General features: G+C 43.7%; 1 protein-coding gene across 1 annotated transcript in view; it reads right to left on the bottom strand.

Moving 5' to 3' along the window:
- The window catches only part of ADGRV1 (adhesion G protein-coupled receptor V1), a 361,649-nt gene that overhangs the window by 82,379 nt on the left and 256,047 nt on the right, over positions 1–23,223 (bottom strand). Inside the window, exons 84-85 of the mRNA XM_089483154.1 lie at positions 22,013–22,129; positions 16,760–16,938 (exon numbers count right to left, since the gene is read on the bottom strand). Of these exons, the coding sequence (XP_089339280.1) occupies positions 16,760–16,938; positions 22,013–22,129 (296 nt within the window). The remainder of the gene's footprint in view (positions 1–16,759; positions 16,939–22,012; positions 22,130–23,223) is intronic.

The following is a 23,223-nucleotide window of genomic DNA, read 5'->3' on the forward strand; positions in this document are numbered from 1 at the left end:
GAGTTAAAACTGGCTTCTTAATCACTCATACAAATAGCACTCTATACACACTTGGTCTTCACAACTTTCCTTGACAATGAATTAAGTCTGTGTGAGGAGGGTGCTACCCACTAATTTCATTGATGTCTACGGGTATTTGTAATTGGAGACTGAATAAAGGTAATAATTCCCTATTCGTTTCTCCAACAGGTTAGAGCATGCTCTTTATGTTACACAATTTCCAGTTTCCATCAGAACTTAAAACAAATTAATTATCTGATTGACAATTGCTGAGTGCACAAGGTTGATCAAATAAGTGCCCATTGTTAAAAAAGTTACATAACTAAGGCCTTTCAAAATGACTGAAAACTACACTATGAAATTCAAGTGTGTGGTTTAATCTCATTACAGTCTTAACAATTTTGATGTTGTGACTGAGCCATTATCACCCTTTTGATATTCCACCTGGTGCCAAGATCTAGTGGCTAGAACTAGTTAATGGAACTAAAGATGTAACTGTTCAGATAATGCAGTTCAACAATATCTGTGTAACTCCTATCTACCGCTAGGATTTACCAAGTGGGATCATCATTGTATTCAGGAACTCTATATACATATGATCACACATCATGTGACAACTCCCCCAAGTTTCCACACTATTTTGACTTTACAGAATGTATATACTGTATCCTTTTGTGTGATCAAAATTACCATTTTCTTTAAAGTAGAAAAGCTATTGTGATTGGGAAAGCTACTATATGGATAAGATATGAATGACCAAGAAATCTAACATTTGGAAACAGTAACAAAACTCCATGTTATTTACATGCATGTTTTTTCTTGTAATAATTGCACATTTGAAATGGAAAACCCTAACCCTTCTTAAAAGAAAACATAAATTCTTTTTTACGATTAAAATTATTTTTCTGCAAAGTCATACAGGTCCCTATCATATACCGTATATACTCGTGTATAAGTCGACATTGTGTATAAGCCGAGGTCAACTTTTGGGGCCAAAAATGTGGGTTTTTATATGACCTGTGGATAAGTCGAGGGTCCTACTTAAGGGGGAGTCCAGCTGGGGAGAGGCTGCTGGCGAATGCAAGCCTGTCCCCAGCTAGACTTTCCCCCGCGGAGGCAGACCAGCAAGGGAGTAGTCTCCAGGGTGAAGGCTCGCCCTGGGAAGCCTTTCTTTCACTGGGCTTCCTCTGAGGAGGCAGCCCAGCGAAGGAGAGGTCTCCAGGGTGAAGGCTCGCCCTGGGAAGCCTGTCCTTTGCTGGGCTTCCTCTGAGGAGGCAGCCCAGCGAAGCAGAGGTCTCCAGGGCGAAGGCTCGCCCTGGGAAGCCTGTCCTTCGCTGGGCTGCCTCCTCAGAGGAAGCCCAGTGAAGGAGAGGTCTCCAGGGTGAAGGCTCACCCTGGGAAACCTGTCCTTCGCTGGGCTTCCTCTGAGGAGGGAGCCCAATGAAGGAGAGGTCTCCAGGGTGAAGGCTCACCCTGGGAAACCTGTCCCTCATTGGGCTTCCTCTGTGGAGGCAGCACAGTTGGGGAGAAGCTTGGTCAAAGACCTATTGCCCCTTGCATAAGTCTACCCAGGATTCTGGAGACTACTTTGGGGCAAAAAATTCTCAACTTATAATTGAGTATATATGGTATAGCAGTTCCAGCCCAACAAATGAAGAAGGAATTCATAAAAATATCTTATGGTAGGGCTGAGGTCTTTAAATATGTAGCCATATTCACGCATCCACAAATGAAATATGTTAGGTGCTCTCCATTCTTTTCTCTGTCCCCACTTGCTGTTGCCGCTAAACCACTGCTGTTAATCATGCTAGCTAGGTAAATTAGGTTTACAGTAGGGACACTACACACATTCACTCAGGGGTACTTGGCAAGTGTATGATTGGATTCACACTAGCATCCCTCCCTTCTGTTACTCAGCACAGAGTGGACAGCACTTGTCTTCAGTTCTGCAGTAAGGAAAAGCTGTACTACCTAGATAGGGATGCTCCACCCCTCTTTCAGCAGTGTGTCTTCTCATTTGCTCTCAGTACAGAAAAGAGGTGCTTTCCCCACTCCAAAATGAGCAGCAAGAAAGAATTGCTTAGGTGCATAGCCTGCCCTGGTAGAAAAGCTTTCTCCCAGAAAAGGAGAGCTTTGGATGTTGCAAATCATGCATAACAGATGTATACCTTCAAAGGTTCCTACAGCCAAGGTCTCTCAGATGGCAACCTGCCAGACAAACAAAGCATTAAATAGTGCAGCCAACTGAACCATCAGAACTGGGCCTAAAAAGGCTCCTGCAGAAATTCCCCATTTCTGTACTGGTCATCTCGGAAGAAAAACTCAGAATTTGGGAATTTAATCTTTTGGATAATAGTGTTCAGAATCCCCCAGCCTGCAGGATCATGGCCACAGAGACTGGGTGATTCTGGGAGTTCCTGTCCCAAAAGTAACTTTTCCAAGCTCTGAGAAAGCTCCTCCCCTGTAGGCAATATAGCCTAGGGGCAATATAGCTATTGAGAGACAAAACATTCTTTCTCCTTGGCTAGCTTGCCCTATCTCTTTGCTGGGCAGGGAAGAAGAGAAATCTCCCCCACCATGGGCAACATAATAATGCTACATGCTTGCAGAGTAAGGAAGTTTGCCCTCTGCAAGTGTGCAGTGTCTGTATGTTGGCTGTGTATGTTGACTCTTCCTGTATGACCAGAAGATATGGGGTTTAGTGTCTGAGAAGAGATAGAGTGTTCTATATCTCATTCTGCATGTCCATACTGGAAACCAGGAGAAGAGCCCTTCTAATTGATCACCATAAATATATTCAGTCCCCTCTGAGCAGTCCCTTGAATACTCCTCATTATAATTTTCAAGGGATCTGCTCAAAGGAGACGTTTGACATTTTTCATCTTGACTTGCAACATGCTTGCACATCCCTAACATGTTGATGGCACACAGGGGAAGTTAGATCAAATTCACATGGCTAAGAAATAAATCAAATTATTCCCCTTTAAAAGAAGGGAGAGGGGTATAGCTCTGCAAACAAATGTAATGGTGTATGTATGCAAAAGAAAAAAAAAGAAAAAGGTAAGGGGTGAGAAAGCACATTGAGCTTCTCTCCAAGCACTTCACATGGTCTTCAGGTGAAATAAAGTGAACTTCCTCTATGCATTGCAATTGGCAATGGTTAAGAGGACTCCCGTTACAGATTCAGGAACTAACATGACATCTGAGAGGACGGAAATGAGTTTGTTCTCAAAATGCTTTACAAGTAAGTCACAGCATGCCTTTGATAATTTCATACATTCATTAATAGGAGGCTACACAAATCTCCTAACTAACTAGAACAGATCTGCCACATAGCATTCAGCAGGGGCTATACTGGCAGTCAAATAAGATTTCTTTGCTGCCAATATTGTCATGGAAAAGGTTCCCAAAAGAGCTCTAAGCCATGTTCTGTTGGATCTCACCCAGCTTTTCTGATATCTGTGCTTTATAGTTACCTAACAGCTTCATCATCAATACTCCCTGGACTCCCTGAAAAAAAAATACTCCCTCACAAATAAAGGCTGCCTTGGAACAGAAGCTGCACTTATAAAGACAGACCAGTAGTCCATGTTGTTCAATATTGTCTAAACTGGAGTGGCTTTCAGGGCTTCAGGTAGGTTTTTCTCTTTCCCAGCTTAGTATGAGAATGGCAATGAGTACTGAAGCTGAGTCTTTTGCATGCAAAGTAGAGGCCCTACCATGGTGTTACTTCCCCACTCAGTCTAAGGTCACATAAATCTCTTTCATAAGATACAAGGATATTACAAATAAATCATAAAAAGTTCCTTCACCCATAGACCACCTGTCTATTGTCCAGTGCACAACAGTCCCTAGTTTTCCATATTAAACACTATTTAAATGGGAACTAAGGACAGATCCATAGCTTCCAATGTGTTAACGAAGTTTTGAGCTTTACCAGAAAAGGGACTTTGGTATGGATGTTAAAGGTGCCCACAACAAAAGGTCTAGGGCCCTCCAGACTGCTTAAATGATTCTGTTAATGAGACAAGGCAGATATTCAACAGAAATCTTCTGATTTGACAGCCATAAGTGTAGGCAGTGGGTTTACATGCTTGTCTTGCCCCAAGAAATAAATGATTAGATTATTGTTTTACACACCTGTTTATATTAGAGGATGGTGAAGGGGTTTGTTTTGTTTTAAGGTCTGTTGCCTCCAAACAAGTTATAAATGTTTTAGATCTCAATTCCCAATATTACTTTCTTGTTAGAGGCCCTTGGCAATAAGACCAAATTTTACATTTCCCCCACTGATTTTATTCTTACAATTTTGTAAGCCCCTTTGTTGTTGTTTGTTCCACGGATAGATTCCTTGCGGGCAACAGACAAAAAGGCAGGAAATAAATCTATCTATCTATCTATCTATCTATCTATCTATCTATCTATCTATCTATCTATCAGCAGACAATATAATCCCTGTCATCTATATTCTGTCTAGACTTTCATTCACTATTTCCTTTGACTAATCATAAGTGGTTCTCTTTTCCTACTCCATCACTGAAGATTGATCCAAATGTTTCCCTTCTCTTTTCTACATTTCTAGATTCACCACAATCCTCCCTTAAACTCAACTCCCCCCCCTTCTTACCCCCTTCCATTTCTTACTATTAAATGTGAGGGCTAAGAATGACTGCTCTCCTGATCTTATTTATTTGATTTATAGGCGCGTTACATACCGCCGGATTGCAGTGGTCTCCCGCCGCCGCCGCTTGCATCATCCGGGAGCCGCAGCGGCCAAACCACACGGCTCCCGGATGCTCCGAGGAAGGAGGGCGAAAATCGCGCTCCTTCCTGGGCCCCAGAAAAGATGTCGCAAGGCGCTAGTTGCGCACTTCCGGCATCACTTCCGGGGCGCGACGTGCGGACGCACAGCGTCCGCTACGTCAAAATGGCGGCAGCCGTATGGAACGGCCACTGCCATTTGTTACGGACTCTGTCCGTAATAGGAGTAGGGGCGTCTAGAAGAGACGCCCCCTTTTCAAACTGGGACGTCCTGAGGATGTCTGAAATGGTGGTCTGTAACCCGCCATAGTCTACTTTTCTCCCAGAACTGGAACTTAAGGCAGCTTACAGCAAAACTTTACAACAGGTTTAAGTTTTTAAAAATTGACAATATTAAAACATCATCAATAAAAACAATTTTAAGAGTCCATACAATGAAATAAGAAAAATAAAATTAAAAAAAAATCTTCTCAGCAGCTTACATTTTCTCCTTTTCCCTTGGCAACGGCCATTTCATCTTCGTTCAAGAAGTGTGAGGTTTGTGGAGCTAAACCTCCTGACTATGATAGTCAGTCACACTGCTTATTGTACCTTGGTGAGTGCCATATTGTACTCAATGCAAGGCATTTACACGGCAAGCACATAAAAATAGGGAGTTGTGCCTAAAGGCTCTCCTATATGAGCAGGCATTAAAGCTGTCCCAGTTCCTGACAGCAACAATTTCCATTCCACCATGAGCAACTTTGAAACTCATAGTTATTGCAATATTGTGTGTTTCTTCACGGCAAAGGTTTATCTCCCCAGTCTATTAGGGGCAGGCTGTCCTCTTTGGCGTTTTGGAGGAAGGCACACAGCTTCCAGGGGAACATGGGTGATTTCCAGATTTAGAAGATGCTGGAAGGCTGGTCAAGGGAGTGGGGGCTACAGCTGATGTTCATTCACTTCTGTCACCGGATATTCTGAGAGGCTTAGCTCTAGTTTGGCTGGAGGTTTGTCTCACACCATATGAGGTTTTGTTGTTTTCATGCAGAAGCTCTGAGGACCTTTTTCGGCACACTGCAAATTGGTGAATTGGTGGCGATTCTAAAATGGAGAAGTCTGGAAAGGCACTGGAGTTCAGAGATTTGCAATTTAGTTCTAACATTGTGGTTTTGACCATCAGACCATCTAAGACTGATTAACATTGTAGAGGAAACATGTTATTGCTTGAAATGTGTAGAGAGACAGAGCTTTGCCCTGTTAGGGCACTCCAAAGTTTCATACATGCCAGGGGTGTCAAGCCTGGTCTGTTATTTGTTCATTCTGACTTTTCTCCCCTCACTAAATATCAATTTTGGGCAGTCACCTGCAAGGCTCTTATCTTCTTTGGCATTAGCAGATGTAAATTCACTACTCATTCCTTTCATATAAATAAATAAAAAATAAATATTGGTGCTGTCTCCATAGCCTCTGCAGCTGGTTTCAGCATGGCATCAAGTGGATTGGACATTGAAGTCATCTGCCTATTTCAGTTATGTTCAAAGGCTAGTTTATTAACCTGTTATGTTCTGTTTTACAGATTCCAGGTTGTGGCTGGCAAAGCATCATGTGATGATCTATGGTCACAGCATTGTGTACTGGGCGGCCCATCAGGCTCGTATGAGCCACTCTGGAGCATACCTTGGGTTGAGTGATGGTGCTATGTTAGTGTGGCATGGTAAAAGAGGCCCTCGTTGGCATGGCTTGTTGCGGTTATTGTTTGAGGAGTGCAGTGGGCCTCCTCCCCATGCTCCTGTTATACATTTGGGTGGTAATGATTTGGGGTTGCTTAAAGGCAAGGTCTTGATTCTCCAAGCAGTTCATGATTTTAAGGCCATCAAAGTTCAATGGCTACTGGTTGAGATTGTGTGGTCTGCCATGCTTCCTCGTCAAGTTTGCAAAGGAGAGGGCAACCCTCACTTGTTGGATAGGGCTAGGTGTAGAGCCAATAGGGAAATTCTGAATGCCTTGTAACATGGTTTGGGCCACTATTTGCCACATCCTGAAATTGTATTTTTCAGTGACCAGAGCGCTACACCTGACCATGTTAATTTATCTGATTTAGGGAATTTTATTTTCTTGGGAGGTCTGCAACAAGAGATTTGGGATGTTTTATCTAGCCTAGTGGGGGATAGGGGCTAAGTTGACACTTGCTCCTTTTCTGTGGCTGATTGAGGGGGGAGAGATTTTGAGTTCATTGAGCACCTAGGTCACCACTTTGGTGAAAGGGAGGTTTCTGCAACTGCCTCTTTAAGTCCTGGGACAGGCGAAGGCAGAGAAAGAGGCTTCTCTTGAGGCTGGCCTGAAGGATAAACCCTCTCTTTAAGCCTTGGGGCTTGGGGGAGGAACTTTCTGGTTGGTCTTCCTGATGTGGGAATAACCCAGCTTTTGGGTTACCCTTGGGGCTTGGGGGTATTGCCTTGGGGGAGCTGTAGAGGAGGTCTGAGGAAGGGATCAGCTGCTGTAGCTTCTCCCATGCTAACCAATCCCCCTCCCCTTTAGTTGCAGTTCTTCTAAGATAACAGTAAAAAGGTAATTTAGTAAACTGGCCCTTTCCAAACCCATTTTCTGTGTCTGGTCTCTTTATTTCCTGGGTTGGGCAGCAAAGAGCTGAGGTTCAGTGGAGCTACCAGCAAAAGGCTTATACAACGGTTGGTTCTGAACAATGCACTGCACAGGCACAGATAATCCAAGCATGTGAGTCACAAAGACCATGAAGAAAAAACAAATAATTCTTATCCTAACTAACCTTTTTGAAAGTTAACTGTTTTGAACATTGCTTGTTCCTTTTCAATGAACTTATAAAATTCATTACTTTTATTTTTATGGTAAAACCAAAATTACTGCTGCACTAAAACATATAGCATGACAGGTAATTGTGGTGAGCTGTTCAAAGTTTTTTCAGAACTTCCTTTTTCAGTATGAAGGACTTTTTTTTAAATGGCCAATTTGTTTCATTTCCAGTCCTAACTCGTCAAACTGTTTGTGGTTTTAATAAATCTACCTGCTGTGGTTTTGAAAATAAGAGCTGTTGGCAGCTTACAGAATAAATAAGATGATGCAAAGTCTCTAAAATAAATGTGAAAGAAGTACTGTTTTTTTTAAAAAAATCAAAAATGAACTATGTGTAGTACACAAAAAATCTATAATTCCCTTTTAGTACATAAGATATCTGTCATATTTCTCCCTTTTGTTGACCTATATATCTGGAGATGCAGGCAATATCTTAAAAAGATAGATCAAATGAAAGGTGTCTTAATCACTTTTAGGGAAATCAAAATTCGTTACTCTTCTTTTCATTTATTTTCAAACAGTTTTCTTCCTGCCCGTAAATTTATCAGCAATTCTGTAATTTTTTCTAATATATAGCTTCTCTAATACAGCAGCTGTGCGCTTTTTTCAAGTGTACAATTTTTTAGTTGTGTTTTTTTTTCAAATATGCCCATGGATTTGTGTACATTTATTTTTGTCCAAAATTATCATGATTGTCATATATTGTGTTCAGAAAGTAGATGGACAGGTTGCTCACCTGTGACTGTGTTTCTTCGAGTGGTCATCTGCGAATTCACACAAATGGGTTATTTCTGCGCATGCGCAGCAAACTCGGAAACTTCTAGAATCTCTGGGCAGAAAGTCATGTAACTTTCTGCAGTCTCTTTGCAACTTTTTGGCGGTAGCCCCGCCCATCCCGTATATAAGGCCCCTGGTGGCCCGCTCCTCTTCAGTTCCGAATGAGCCGCTAAACAGCGCGGCAACAAGCGTAGTCAATTGAGCAGACACTGAGGGGATGGATGGGCGGGTTTGTGTGAATTCGCAGATGACCACTCGAAGAAACACAGTCACAGGTGAGCAACCTGTCCTTCTTCTTCGTGGTCTCTGTGAATCACACAAATGGGTAGACTAGCAAGCTTAAGTCAAGGAGAAGGGAGTGTCTGAATTAGAGTAGACAACTTTATTAACACATGAGATAGAGTGAACAGTGAAAAAACCTGAGCATGGTTAGTGCAAACCAGAAAGTAACACTGCCCTCCCAAAGGCTGCATCCTGCCTGGCCCTGGCATCCAACCTGTAATGTTTCACAAATGTCAGAGGTTGTGACCAGACCGCAGCCCTGCAGACATCCTCCAGAGGGATCCCCATCAAAAAGGCAGAGGATGTCGCTACCGCCCGAGTTGCATGAGCCCGAACCCGTTCGGGACAGGGTTTACCCGCCAGCTCATAACACAGGTGAATGGCACTCACTACCCACTTAGAAAACCTCTGAGGGGAAACGGGCATCCCTTTTTTAGCCTCAGAGTAACAAACAAAGAGTCAGTTAGAGGCTCTTGAGCCAGAGGTCCTGTCCAAATAAAAGGCAAGAGCCCTTCTAACATCCAAGGCATGGATCCGACGTTCTTCATCGGAGGATGGGTTCGGTGCAAGTGTTGGCAGCACAATGTCCTGGTTGATGTGGAAGGCCGACACCACTTTAGGTAAAAAGGAGATGTCGGTACGGAGAACTACCTTATCCCTGTGGAATCGAAGATAAGGCTGATCCGCCCGCAAGGCACAAAGTTCACCAGCCCGGTGGGCAGATGTCAAGGCGACTAGGAATGCAGTTTTCCAAGTTAGTAGTCTCAGATCAATAGTCGCCATAGGCTCAAAGGGTTTGACTGATAGCCAAAATAACACAAGATTTAGGCTCCAGGCCGGAACCGGGCTAGAGCAAGGGGGATGGAGATTGCTAAACCCTTTCAAAAACCTTTTTATAAGGGGGTTGCTAAACAGGGATGTTTTATCATCAAACAGATAATGGGAGGAAATAGCTGACAAATAGCCTTTAATTGAACTTAAAGAAAGCCCAGAGTCTACAAGAGACATAAGGAATTCCAAAACAATTGGAATGGACACCTGTGTAGGAAGGACATCTTTTTCCCCCAGGAAGGTCCTGAACTTGTCCCACTTATAACGGTAGGAACTCTGTGTGGAGGGCCTCCAAGCCGCCCGCAGGACCTCTTGTATATTCGTCGGTAACGACGTCAGCACCGAATCCTCCATGCTGCCAATGGAAGGGACATCATGTCGGGATGGAGGATCCGTCCGTCGTGCATCGAGAGGGGGTCGGGCCGGGGATCGAGTCGGAGAAAGTCTCTGTTGGAGAGTTGCAAAAGCGGGGCGAACCATGGTTGCCTGGGCCACCACGGAGTGACCAGAATCGCGTCGGTCCTGTCTGACATCATCTTGGCCACGACCCTCGTGATGAGAGGAAAGGGGGGAAAGGCGTAGGCCAATCCGTGAGTCCATCTGAACTGGAAGGCATCCCCCAACGAACCTGAGCCTCAGGTCCGAGAGCAAAACGCTGGAACCTGTGTGTTCCGTGGTGATGCGAAGAGATCCACTGCAGGTGTGCCCCAACGGTGAAACAAGGAAGTGGCCACCTCTGGGTGGAGCATCCATTCGTGACATGTGGATGGGGATCTGCTTAGCCTGTCTGCCAGGTCGTTCTGGTCTCCGGGAAGGTGGATGCACTGTAGCAGGACACCGTGCGTTATGCACCAGTCCCAGATGGAGAGAGTAATGTCTAGCAGTGTCGTCGACTTTGTGCCACCTTGCTTGTTGAGGTAGTACATCGTGGTGGTGTTGTCGGTGAGCAGGAGGACAACCTTGTTGCAGAGGAGCGTTTGGAATGCTCTGAGCGCTTTTTGGACTGCCAGCATCTCTAATGCGTTGATGTGGAGGCTGATCTCTGATTGCGTCCACTTGTCCTTGATGGTTAGGCCTGCAACATGGGCACCCCAGCCTTGAAGCGACGCGTCCATCGTCAGTGTGATGTCTGGCTGTGGGGACACAAAGGGCATGCCATTGCAAACGTTGTCGGGCTGGAGCCACCAACGTAACGAGCTCTGCACCTTCCTTGGGATGGTGAGCATCTTGTTTGGAGGGTCCCTGATGGGATCGAATACGGAGAGGAACCAGGACTGTAGAGGTCTGAGTCGGAGTCTTGCCCATAGGGTGACAAAGGTTGTGGAAGCTAAGTGACCCATGGCCACTTGAACGATTCGAGCCTTGAGACGGCGTCTGCCGAGGCAGGCCCAGATGGCCGTGCATAGAGCCAGGAACCTGGGCTGGGGCAGGTATGCCCTGGAGGTTCGTGAGTCCAGGATCGTTCCAATGAAGTCGATCTGTTTGGAAGGCGTGAGGCTTGACTTTTCCAAGTTTACTTGGAGGCCGAGAGAGTCCAGAAGTGTTTGAGCAAACTGTATCTGTTGCGATAGCGTGTCCTTGGATGACGCGGTGAACAGCCAGTCGTCCAAGTAAGGAAAGACCGTGATTCCTTTTTGTCTGAGATAGGCAACGACTGGAGCCATACACTTTGTGAAGACTCTTGGCGCTGACGAAAGGCCGAATGGTAGGACCTTGTATTGAAAGATGTCCGTGCCTATGGCAAACGCGAGGAATCTGCGATGCTGTTCTCGTATTGCGATGTGGAAGTAAGCGTCCTTCAGGTCCAGTGTGGCAAACCAAGCATCTCTCTGTAAGAGTGGTAAAATAGAAGCAAGGGTTATCATCCTGAAACGTCTGTAAGAAATGAAAGAGTTCAACTGACGTAAGTCCAGAATTGGCCTGAGCCCGTCAGTCTTTTTCGGGACGGTAAAGTATCTGGAGAAGAAGCAGTATCGGGCCCGAGAGGGGTCTACGGGTTCGATAGCGCCCTTTTGTAAGAGAGAGCGCATTTCGTCAAGAAGGGTGTCCGAGGGGATGGTGGAATTAATAGCTCCGGTAGTTGGGAGCTCCGTGAACTCAAGGGCATAACCCCGTCGAACGATGTCTAAGACCCAAGAGTCTGTGGTGATAGAGGCCCAGGTGTCGAAGAAGGGCCCTAATTTATCTGAGGATGGAGTGACGAAGTGCGCAAGGGAGCTTCAAAACCTTTTTTTGCCTCTTGCATCTTTTTTCTTGTATCCCTGCTGGAATCTCGGCTGGGATGGAAGTCGCCGGTCCTGGTGGGCTGATGGGGATTAAGAAGGTCTGCCGTGAGAGGGCCTGTCTTGGGGCTGGAACTGGTGGTCTTGTTGTTGGAAACGTTGTTGGTTCTGTTGGTATCAAGAGCGTTGGCCACCGTATCTGTGCCGGGGTGTTCTAGTTGTTGAGGTCGACATCCCGTGCTTCCTGGCGGCCGTTTTCATCCTGTAACGGAAACTGAGGCATTCGTCAGTTTCCTTGTTGAAGAGGCCCGAGTTATCGAAGGGCATGTCTTCAATTGCGGACTTGGCCTGGGGAGTCAAATCTGATGAGCGGAGCCAAGCATAACGGCGGAGGGCCACTGAGCCGACAGGATCTTGGAGGCACAGTCTGTGGAGTGCCTGGCGGAAATTATCTGTTGTCCCCCAACAAGGTGAACTTTGTTACGAAGCGCCGCCATGATTCTCTTCTTGTCGTCCGGCAACTCGCTGATGACAGGATCCATTTTCTCCATCAAGAGTTGGACGTAAGCGCCCATGCAGGCGGCATAGTTGGCAATCTTGATGTCCAACGCCGCCGACGCGTAAAACTTCTTGGCTAGGCCGTCAATCTTCCTACTCTCCTTATCCACAGGGGAGGAGGACGGGCGGGCAGCAAACGAGGTCTGAGATCCCTCCACAATTGCAAAGTTTGGCTTTGGATGGTTGAAAAGCCAAGACGGTCCCGATGGTGTGACCCTGTATAAATTCTCGATCTTCCTGGAGGTAGACGAGATGGTGGCAGGGGTCTCCCACAACCTCTTGGCAATCTTCTCGAGTGAAGGCAGGAAGGCCAGGGAAGGAGGAGCTGGGGCTGAGCTGTGGATCCGACGCTCTACAGGGTCGAGGGCGTCCTCCTCAGAGTGGGAGACCTCCAATTTGAGGGCATCAGCCATACGGATTACCCTATCCGAAAAAGATCTGGCGCCGTCCAAGGGCGATGGTGCGTCAGGAAGCCCAAAGGATAACGGCTGCTCAATGTCAACTGGTGGAGAGAGAGAACGAGAACGGGAGCGTGACCCTGAGGGGGATCTGCTTGCACCCCGACTCAAGGGAGATGGATCTCTGCTGGTGTGATGCATCCTGCCCGTTTCGTCGACGTTGGAGAAGGAAGTTGGTTGAGGAGAATGGGGTCTCACTCTTGTTGGGCCGGGTAGATTGCACCGTAGATGACCCGGATCAACCGGAAGCAAGTATTGACCTGTGTGGTGGTCGTAAATGAGATCGGGGTAGGTGTCAAAAAGGGCCCGATCGGGTCGGATGTGGTCACGGTCGGGATGGTAGTGCTGAGTAGAGTCATCGGGATGGTAGCGCTCATCGGAATGGTAGCGCTGCACGGGCTCTCCGGGATGGTAGCGCTGAGTGGAGTCACCAGTTAGCGCTTCATCAGCTTCGGCGCCAAGGGCGGCTCTATCCCTAGGTTGAGGAGGCGCTTGGCGGTGTCTGTACCGGGTTGGAGATGGGGAAGCCTGTCTGCGCCTCTGAGGCTAAGGTCGGGTTGGAGACGGAGAAGGGCATCTGCGTCTCTGAGGCGAAAGCGTGGCATCAGAGTCCGGGATTTCGCCCTCGGACTCGGAGCTCTGGTCTAAAGTCCACGATCTGGAGATCCTTGTCCGGGACGGACAGGTGAGACGAGACCAGAATCCTCGGTTCCAGCAGCGGAGGGATAGAGCCCGAGACTACCTCTGGGATAGGTGTCGCAGAGAGCCTCGAAACGGGGGGAGGCACCGAGATTGTGCTCGGGGGCCCTTTCCGTCGGGTCTTAGGCGATGGGGAAGCCGATTTGGTGCGCCTCGAGTCCTGGTCTGACTTGGAGGACTTAGAAGGCTTTTGCTTGTCTCCATGCTTCCTTTTGGAGGCCTTGTCCGGCTTTTCCAAATGGGCCGAAGCAGAGGTGGAGGACGAGTGGGCAGGCTCTCCAGAGGCTCCCGCTTGAAAAACCTTGTCATAGAGGGACGCTTTGAGTTTCTGGTCCCAGTTTTTCAAAGCCTGGGAAGTCATGGCTCTGCAATGAGTGCAGGTGCCTGGAATATGGGCTTCACCAAGGCAGAGGACGCACTTGTCGTGGCCGTCCGAGATGGGAATTTTTACCCCGCAATTAGTGCACCGTTTAAAGGAGGCCATGAAGTGGTCCTCCGGAGCAAGTCGTAGGTCGTTTACCAGTCCAAGGTCAAGTCCGCGGTGCAGGAAGAATCAAGGGAGTCCGAGTCAATAGCCAGAGATTCAATCCAATGACAACAATAGCGAAGTTCCTCGAGCTGCTAACGTGGCGGAATGAAGGAACTGAAGAGGAGCAGGCCACCAGGGGCCTTATATACGGGATGGGCGGGGCTACCGCCAAAAAGTTGCAAAGAGACTGCAGAAAGTTACATGACTTTCTGCCCAGAGATTCTAGAAGTTTCCGAGTTTGCTGCGCATGCGCAGAAATAACCCATTTGTGTGATTCGCAGAGACCATGAAGAAGAAGTGTTCTGTCTTTGGCTAAAACCCTATAGGTGAGTTATGTCAGTGTAACCGCTTTGTAAGCACTTTGTTTGGCAACATTGCATATGTTAGTGTTCCATACCCCATTGCAGAATGCCTTTCCCAGCTGCATAAGGGCAGCCTGATGGCTCCTGGTCACAACACTGTTCCAACCATGGATTGACCATGGGTGGTGAACCTGGGTGTATATTTGAAGTTCCTGGGGCAGAAGGAGCAAGCTGCTCCTTCTTCCCTGCTTCTAGGTCTCACAGTTGCAGTGGAATTGCTGCCACCGCCACAACCATATGCCTGTCCTGTGTTTAAAGCAGCACTGCATGATTTGTGCAGCTGGCAGTGCTTTATAGTGTAGCATGAAGTGAGGCATGGTGAGAGGAAGACGGGAAAGAGAGTTAGAGGCATAGTGGTAAGGCACATGGTACAAGGGATATGAAAGAAAGTGTGGAATGGAGTGAAGCAGGGTCAGGAAGCCTGAGGGAGGGAGGAGGGCCAAGCTCAACAGAGGCCCTTCAGAAGAGATGTAATTTTCTATTCTTGGTGCTCTGCCATCTGAGGCAACCACCTCGCTTTGCCTAATGAAGAGGCTGGTGCTGGTACTCATCCATATTCTTTTGTGAGGTTTGTCAACTAGATCAATAAATGTATTCATTATTTTACAGAAGAACATGTTGATAATAGATAGGATCCAAAGGGCAGTGTTTTCAACATAGGCTAATACAGCAAACGTGATATAACTTTACATTTTATCAGGTAAAGAAATATTAGCTTGAGCAGGGTTTCAGATGAGACCAACACTGCCAAAGCTTCCCTCCCTCCCCCCTGCCTCCCTCCCTCCCCATCTTTTTTCTCACTCCCACCATTCTAGTTCTTCATTGCTAATCAAGCCCTTTTCTTATGCCCCTCCCGTACAGGAACAGTGAGTTAATCATCAAATGTTTCCTCAAGTATGAGCCAAACTCTCACCTAGGGCTCTCTCTGGAGTAGAAGAAATCCTGCTATATGCATGTATGTTAGAGCACAACCAAAGAGTTGTATATAACATTGTTAAATAAACCTGATACATTATAAACACCTTTATGGAGAGACCTGACTCAGAATTCAACATGTAATACCTGCAGATATGCCCATGAGAAAGGCTGAAGGAGATATCAAATACGAAAAGAGCAAAGCAAAGGATGAGTCACAGATCAGCAAGGCTAAGTGTTAAACTTAATTCAGGACATAAACATAAAAAGTATATACAGGGGGAAATTGATGCATCAAGGAAGGAACAAGTCTGCAGAAAATGTGGATATGTACAGTCAGATTAAACCTCAAGTGATTGAAATGCCCAGTAAATTGTCAAATGTTTCAAAGTAGCAACTGACTACATCATCTGCTGACTGCTATTTTTTTTAAAAAGCATTTTACAGTGATGAAGAATTTCAGCACATTGTGTGTATCAAGCACATTGATCATTATTGTATTTGGTGGGGAGGGAGACAAAAGCCATTACAATTTTTACTTAAAAATTGATTTTCAAAAAGTACCACACCAATTTTGCAAGATCTCCCTGCCCCTGGTGGACATGAGTGATACTGGTCAACTGTCAGTTTCTGAAGTTCATTTGAGTGAATATTGCAGTTCCCAAAATGTCCCTACCTGAGAGAAAGGAAAATTTTAAAGTATGGCTCAGCATGCTTTGTTTTCTCATTCAGTGTCATCTCCATTGTATTTATAAATCCTCTCAGGATGATGTGGACTCTTTTGATATATAGTATCATAAATGAAATGCATTCCCACATATTGAGACTTATGGTACCAAATACACTTGGCCCTCCTTATTCGCTGATTTTTTTATCCACAGAATCAAGCATCCACGGATTGAAAATATTCCAAAAAAGTATAAATTCCAAATAGCAAACCTTGTATTTGCATTTTTATATAAGGAACACCATTTTATTATGCCATTGTATTTAATGGGACATGAGTATCCACAGATTTTGTTATCCATGGGGGATCCAAAACCCAGCGGATAACAAGGACCCAATGTACAGTCAGAGCTCCTTATCCAGGTACATCCATAGATTGAAAATATTTTTTAAAAAGTATAAATTCTTGAAATCAAAGCTTGATTATGCTATTTTATACAAAGGACCCCATTTTACTATGTAATTGTATTTAATGGGAGTTGGGCAGCCACAGATTTTGATATCCATGGGGGTCCTGGAACCAAAACCCAGTGGATACCAAGGACCCACTGTACTGGGAGATGAAGAATAATTTTAAGAACCACAATTCTTTCAACAATGTGAATCTTTCCGATCTTTCCAGTATAGTGCCCTCCAAATGTATGAGACCACAACTCTAAGCATTAAGTATCTCCAACCACTATGGTCACTGGCCTCAGTGGTTAGAGTGATAGGAAGTGTAGTTCACTCAACTCAGGAGTTCCAGCTTGTAGCAAGTTGCACTCTAAACCACAGGTAAAGCTATAATTGAATCCCTGCCCCCACCACACACACAATATATATACTTACAGATCATTGTACACCAGGCCGTAGATCTGTGACAGATTATGATGGTAGATTCCACGTAGGATAATTAAAAGTAAAATCACAACAAAAGCTGGAAGACCCCAACCCAGGAGAAAGAACATTAGATAGCGCCGATCTGTGTGTTCATCATTCATCACCAGAATGTACCAGAAATTAACAGCCTAGAGAAAAATGGAAAAATTGTTGATCAATACATCTGATATGAACCATAAACAATCTTGCAAAATAAATTCTCAGAAACATGTATTAGTTGACTCCAACATTTATGGTAACTACATTTTATTTTTAGTGCTGAAACAATACTATTTTTTAAAAAAATCTTTGCTAGGGTTTAAAGTTTGATAATCCAGGTTTATAATCAGCTTGAGGGAACTAAAAAAAAAGATTTATGGAAATTATGGTAGACAAAATGGAAGGGATTTGACTTTATAGTGTGTGTGGGGGGGGGGAGAATCTTGTGAAGAAAAGCTGAGGAAAATGGGTATGTTTGGCCTAGAGAAGAGAAGACTGAGGACAGATATAATCCTGTTATGTACCTTCAAAGTCATTTCTGACTTATGGCAACCCTATCATCGGGTTTTCTTGGCAATATTTATTTGGAGGGGTTTCTGATTGCCACCGCTTCAGGCTGAGAAAGTGTGAGTTGCTCAAGCTCACCCAATGGCCAAGTGGGGATTTGAACCCTGGTCTCTAGGGTCCTAGTCCAATGCTCAAACCACTACACCATGCTAGCTCATACAGACACAATAGTATTCTATATTTATTTATTTATTTATTTATTTATTTATTTATTTATTTATTTCTCACTTTCCCTCAAAGAATAAGACAGTGTGCGAAAAAAAGTTTTTTGTATTGTCTGAATATAACACACTTCTTTTGTAAGGAAATGTTTGTGTTAAGGCATTAGATTTATTTGTCTGATGTTCCCAAGTTACACACATATGCAATTGCCTCTTTCTTATTGGGAAACAGATTTCTGATGTTCTGTCCCATAAAGCATCTCCAATCACATCTTACTTCAATATATATAAGGTGTAAATTCAGTTTGATTTTATGCCTGCCCATTTGCAGATTATGAAGTTGGGAAGGGCATCAAAAAAGCTCTCTTTTTTTGAGGGGAGTAGTCCTTTGGTGGCAAGAGCTACTGTGGGTCCTTTTTTATAAAATAATTTTCTGGGGTGTCATTTAATGACAACCAGCTCCTTAGCTTTCTGTCCCTTTCAACTATTCTGTAATGTGCCATGTTATTTCCTTTATGTGTTATTAAAATATGTTTGGCAGAGAGTGCCTAGTTTTGTGGCCTTGTAGGCAAAACTAGGCCATGCTCCAGCTCTAGATGGATGAACCCTGGAATTTATTTATGCCATTGTGTTTATTCAAGGAGCCATGATCCCATTAATTCCATCTCTCAGAACAAGTCATTTTAGTCATGAAACTCAGATCATTTTCTAAGAACTGGTACTCTGTGTCCTTACCCTTTTCTGTATTTGTTTTGCCTATCTTATTATCTCTTATCACATAGGAATGATATACAGACTAGGCTAGACCTTGCAAAACTTGATGTGAGCTTGGCCCATCTGCCATTTCCTGTGAAGTGTTGCTTTTTATCTTGATCACTATACTTCTCTCATCTCCCTGTATTCCAAAATTAAATAGATCAAACACAAACAGAAAATCTAATTTTAGCAAATCCTTTCCTGTTGCTATGGTGTAATAATAACCAGTTGTATGGAGACAAAAAGGTACAGCCAGTTTCCTGACTGCTGGATGGAAGAACTCGTGCAGAGGTTTCTCTTGTGTTTGGGAAGACACGAGAAATAATTAGTTGCTAACGTAAAGCTTCACAAATGTATATTTATTTCATTTGAGTGCTGTGTTTTAGAATGAAACTTATTTCAGGCTCCTTTTCAGATTACATTGGATCTTTAAAAACTGTAGCATTTTTCGATAGTTACATGTAGAGCAAATTGTGTAGAGTATAAAAGGAAATGTATTCAGTCATCAAAAAACAAACAAACCTGAAAGAAAAACCAGAATTCAGAATGATCTCTGCTGCTTTTAACCTAGCTTAAAATTTTACCTGCATTAGTGTCTTTGATCTTCTATATGTTCTTAATCTACTTCCCAGTCCTTCTTTATGAGGCTGTACAGACCGGCACTTTGTGCTAGCCTATACACACAGTGAGTGTAGAGCGTTCGATCCTCTGAGCCCTCACTGCATCACCCAGGCACCATCTTGGTGTGCGCCCATCCACACGGCACATGTCATGATGACACACATCGTGCACAGCTTCTTTTTGCTCCCTAGAGGGAGTGGATCGATGCCACTTCATGTGGCTGCTGTGGCACCAATCTGGGCAAAAGGGGAGGCACCCTGCAGCCCATCTGTACAGCCCCTATATCTCGATGTGTTTCTTACTAATTAGCAATGCAGCTGCTATTTTGAAAAGATGAGAAGTAGAGTACCCCTTTGGAACAAATCCTGAGGCTGAACATAGGGAATTGCCCCCTGTGCCAGTTTCACAGATAGATCAGCAAAACAAAAATGCTCTACATATAGAGACCCAAAGTGAAACACAACCTAGTATAAGAGGAAATGTTTGGCCTCCAAATTATCCTTCTCTCAGAAGCAAGGAGCATATTTCTTTGTATGCACCCCAACAGTGCATCTGAGTATTATTTTAATCCAAAAGGACTGAATTATCATCATCAGGGCTGTTCAACTGTGTAACACACTCCCTCAGAGAGTGGTGGAGTCTCCCTCCTTGGAAGTCTGTAAACAGAGGCTGGATGGCCATCTGTCAGGTATGCTTTGATTGAGAGTTCCTGCATGGCCAGGGGATGGACTGGATGAGCCTTGTGGTCTCTTCCAGCTCTATGATTCTATGATTCTATGTACATCAGTACAAAGCAGGCAATTTGGTGTGAGTGTTAGAGAAGAGAATCAGAACATGCTGCTTTGCATCCCTATATTGGGAGAAAGGTGGGATATAAGTAGATGATGATGATGATGATGATGATGATGATGATGATGATGATGATTGATGATGTGGCCAAGCAACATCAGACTGTAGTTAAAATAGCAAAAAATATTAATGAGGAAACACACAGGTTAGAAAAGGCTGTATCTGTTTGCTTTTGCCTAAACCTATGGCCAAGATTGTGCCCCTTCCTTTCCTCTACCTCCTATGGAGATATAGGAGGATAAAGAAGGATATAGGAGATATAGGAGGAGTCTTCCTACTTGGAAGTCTTTAAACAGAGACTGGATGGCCATCTGTCGGGTATGCTTTGATTGAGAGTTTCTGCATGGCAGGAGGGTTGGACTGGATGGCCCTTGTGGTCTCTTTCAACTGTATGATTCTATGATTCCTGCTGAGTTAATAGAGATAGATTCACCTTAAGGTCACCATAGGTTGGAAACTACTTGGAGGCACAAAAAACAAAACAAAACAGCAACAAAAAAAGGAGGAGAAGGAGGTGAAGGAGGCGAGATAAATTGGGATAGCAGGGGAGAAGAAGACTGGGACTATCCCTGTCAAATAGTAACAGCTGAAGTGTATGGTGTGTGTGTGTGCATGCACACATCTGTATGCTTATACACCCAAATGTAAACATTTTGTCACTGTAGGCACTAAACATCCATTTCATGTTTTTATGCAACAACTTTTTTGAGACTCCTGAACCATGGGTCACTTCCATACCATGTCTGAGTTAAACATTGTGTAACAATGCAAATTTGTCTATTGGGAAGATAATATTACCCTCTGCTAAACAAGTGACAAGATTATGGGCCAAGAGAAGGCAATAGATAACTGATTTTGGCAGGGCAGTTTTAGAACAGTGGACAGGGGAAAAAAATCAGGCAGAGAGAGATGAAGGCCATGAAAAGAGTTTCAAGGGCATGAATTAGGTAGTTGTTTTGACAGTCAGCCACAAAGGTTGTAAATCATATTTTATTTAGATTTATTATTTCATGATATATTATGAGAACTAATCAGTTTAGTTATGTAAACATAATTATTCTATGGCAATAGTAAGTTTCCTTCTTTTGGATTTTTGCTGTGATTCTATGACTCACTGAAACTATATAATTATAATGAATAGCAACTCTAATACATTTTATTACCATTTTTTAATGGATGAGCATGCACCAGTTAGTAAAAACAACAACAGCAACACCCCCCCCCCCCTCAGATCAATTTGGTTAATCTGAAAACAGAATTAATCCACACTTTTTATGTAAAGATTATATTTGTGGTGTATGTCTCAAATGTGGCCTGTCCTTCAAACATGAATTTGCAAATACAATACATAGTCAGGGGAACTTTGGCTGTTATTATTGCTATCACATTGGATTTGATGCACGGCAATCCTATGAATAAGAGACTCTGCAAGCCCTGGTCATCAATAGCCATGCTCAGGTTTGCCATACCCAGGCCATGGCTTCTTAGATTGAATAAATCTATTTGCAATATGGCAAAGACAAAAATCCCTCTGAACACATCTTTCCAAGAAAATCCTGTGATAGGGTTTCCATAAGCTGCAGCGATTTGAAGGAACACAACAGTAATATGAGCTACTCCTTTCCTAGTGCCTTCCAGTTTTCTCAGCATCATTTTTTCCAATGAGTCATATGATCTCATGATATTTCCAAAGTATGATATCCTCAGTTTAGTCATTTAGCTGTGGGGGAAATCTTTCATGTGATGTTGGTGAGGAGGTGGGGTGCACATTCCTAAGACTGGCATTGAATTTGTTCACTGCAACATTAATTAATGTGACATTACCATATATCCATATGAAGGCTCTATACAAGGGAAGATCCTAAAAATGGATGAATATACAAAATGGTATGATAGGAATAGGAGTTCCTACGCTGTTGAGACATGTCTATAAATAAATTTATATTAATGGATAAATTCCTACTGAATATTTAATTGAATCCCATTTTGGGGGAAAGGTAGGATATAAATCCAATAAATAAATGAAATGAAATGAAATGGGGGTTGTTTTGTTATTAAGATAAAATTCCTCCAAACTGTGGCATTGCTTTAGAAACTTATGGGGACTTTTTTCAAATGTGTGGGTTTAGTAATATTTATTAATACAATGTATTTTATGCTGCTTTTTTAGAGTCGGGAAGAGAAATATTTCTCAAAGTAGCTGATACAAAAGGGAGAGGGAGAGAGAGAGGTGAATGAGTGCAAATAGGAAAAAAATACATTCACTAACCTGAATGAGCATCCAGCTGAACTGGCAAAGGTAGAGGTAGTGTGTAACTGAGCCCAAAGCTGAACAACTTTCCTCTGAGAGTTGCTGACTTATGTAAGCTGAGGCCAGAAATGAAATCTAGAAGAAAAAAATGTATCACTACCTGTTAAAAATAGTATTCTCGGCACCATGAAACCAGGCACACTGGTCAATATTCATTCTCACCCCAGTTTATCAAATAACCAGACTTGAAAATCCATCAGTTAAAAAGCTAACATTCTTGTTAGATACTAAGAACTAAACAATGAGAAAATATGTATGGCCTTTTTGCCTATCTCTGTCATCCTTATATGAATTTCAAACAATTTTTCACAGAGAATAGTGTGTGTGATCAGAACTGGGAAAAACTCAGGCCATGGAGAACAACCATACCTCTAAACCCCTTTTTGTGACCCTGACCCCCAGTATGTGTGTGTGTGGGAGGGGAGGAATCCCAGAAAATGACAAGGCTTCTAGGAATGGCAATTTACTAAAAAAAAATCCCAACATTTCAGATTCATTAAAACACCTTTTAAAAAATGGAAATTGCAAATGGAAAACAATTCTGCTTGCAGTGTTTAGCTAAAATTTTGACAAAAAAAGGGGGGGGGCAGTGCAGCCAGCTGAGGGGCTAAAAAATGGCTCACATCCTTGTCAGAGTTGCTCACTCCTGCTCTGGAGCATATTTAATTGCCCAGGAAATAAAATGCTAGGGAACCCTAGAAGAAAAGCCAAGAATTATTACTGCCATCTTCTCTACACTGTTCTCTTTTCTCCTAGTTAGCATGTTCATGCTACGGGGTCTTATTGTTGCAATCATTTACACAGGATATATGTACAGCTTTCAGAAGTATGAGAATTGCATTTACACAATAAGCAGCATGCCATGTTTTTACAGGAACAGCCCCTTTTGATGGACTGAGCTGCCCATATGCTGGAGAATGAGTTTGCCTCCTATATTTATGTTGTGTTTTTAACTGTTATGTTTTAATAGTAGTAGTATTTAAATCTTTTTAACTTTTGTAATAAGTGCTTTAGTTGTATCCTTTTTTAAATTATTGTAAGCCACCTGGAATCCCATTTTGAGATTCAATAGATAGATAGGTAGATAGATATTGATACTTTTCTTTGAACACACACTACTGCAGGTATTTAGTACAGCAGCATTTGTTCGATGGCCCAAGTAACCACAT

The sequence above is a fragment of the Sceloporus occidentalis genome, unplaced genomic scaffold (genome assembly GCF_023333645.1).
Source record: "Sceloporus occidentalis isolate IW3139 unplaced genomic scaffold, rSceOcc1.0.p SCAF_1, whole genome shotgun sequence".
In the NCBI taxonomy this organism is placed as follows: domain Eukaryota; kingdom Metazoa; phylum Chordata; class Lepidosauria; order Squamata; family Phrynosomatidae; genus Sceloporus; species Sceloporus occidentalis.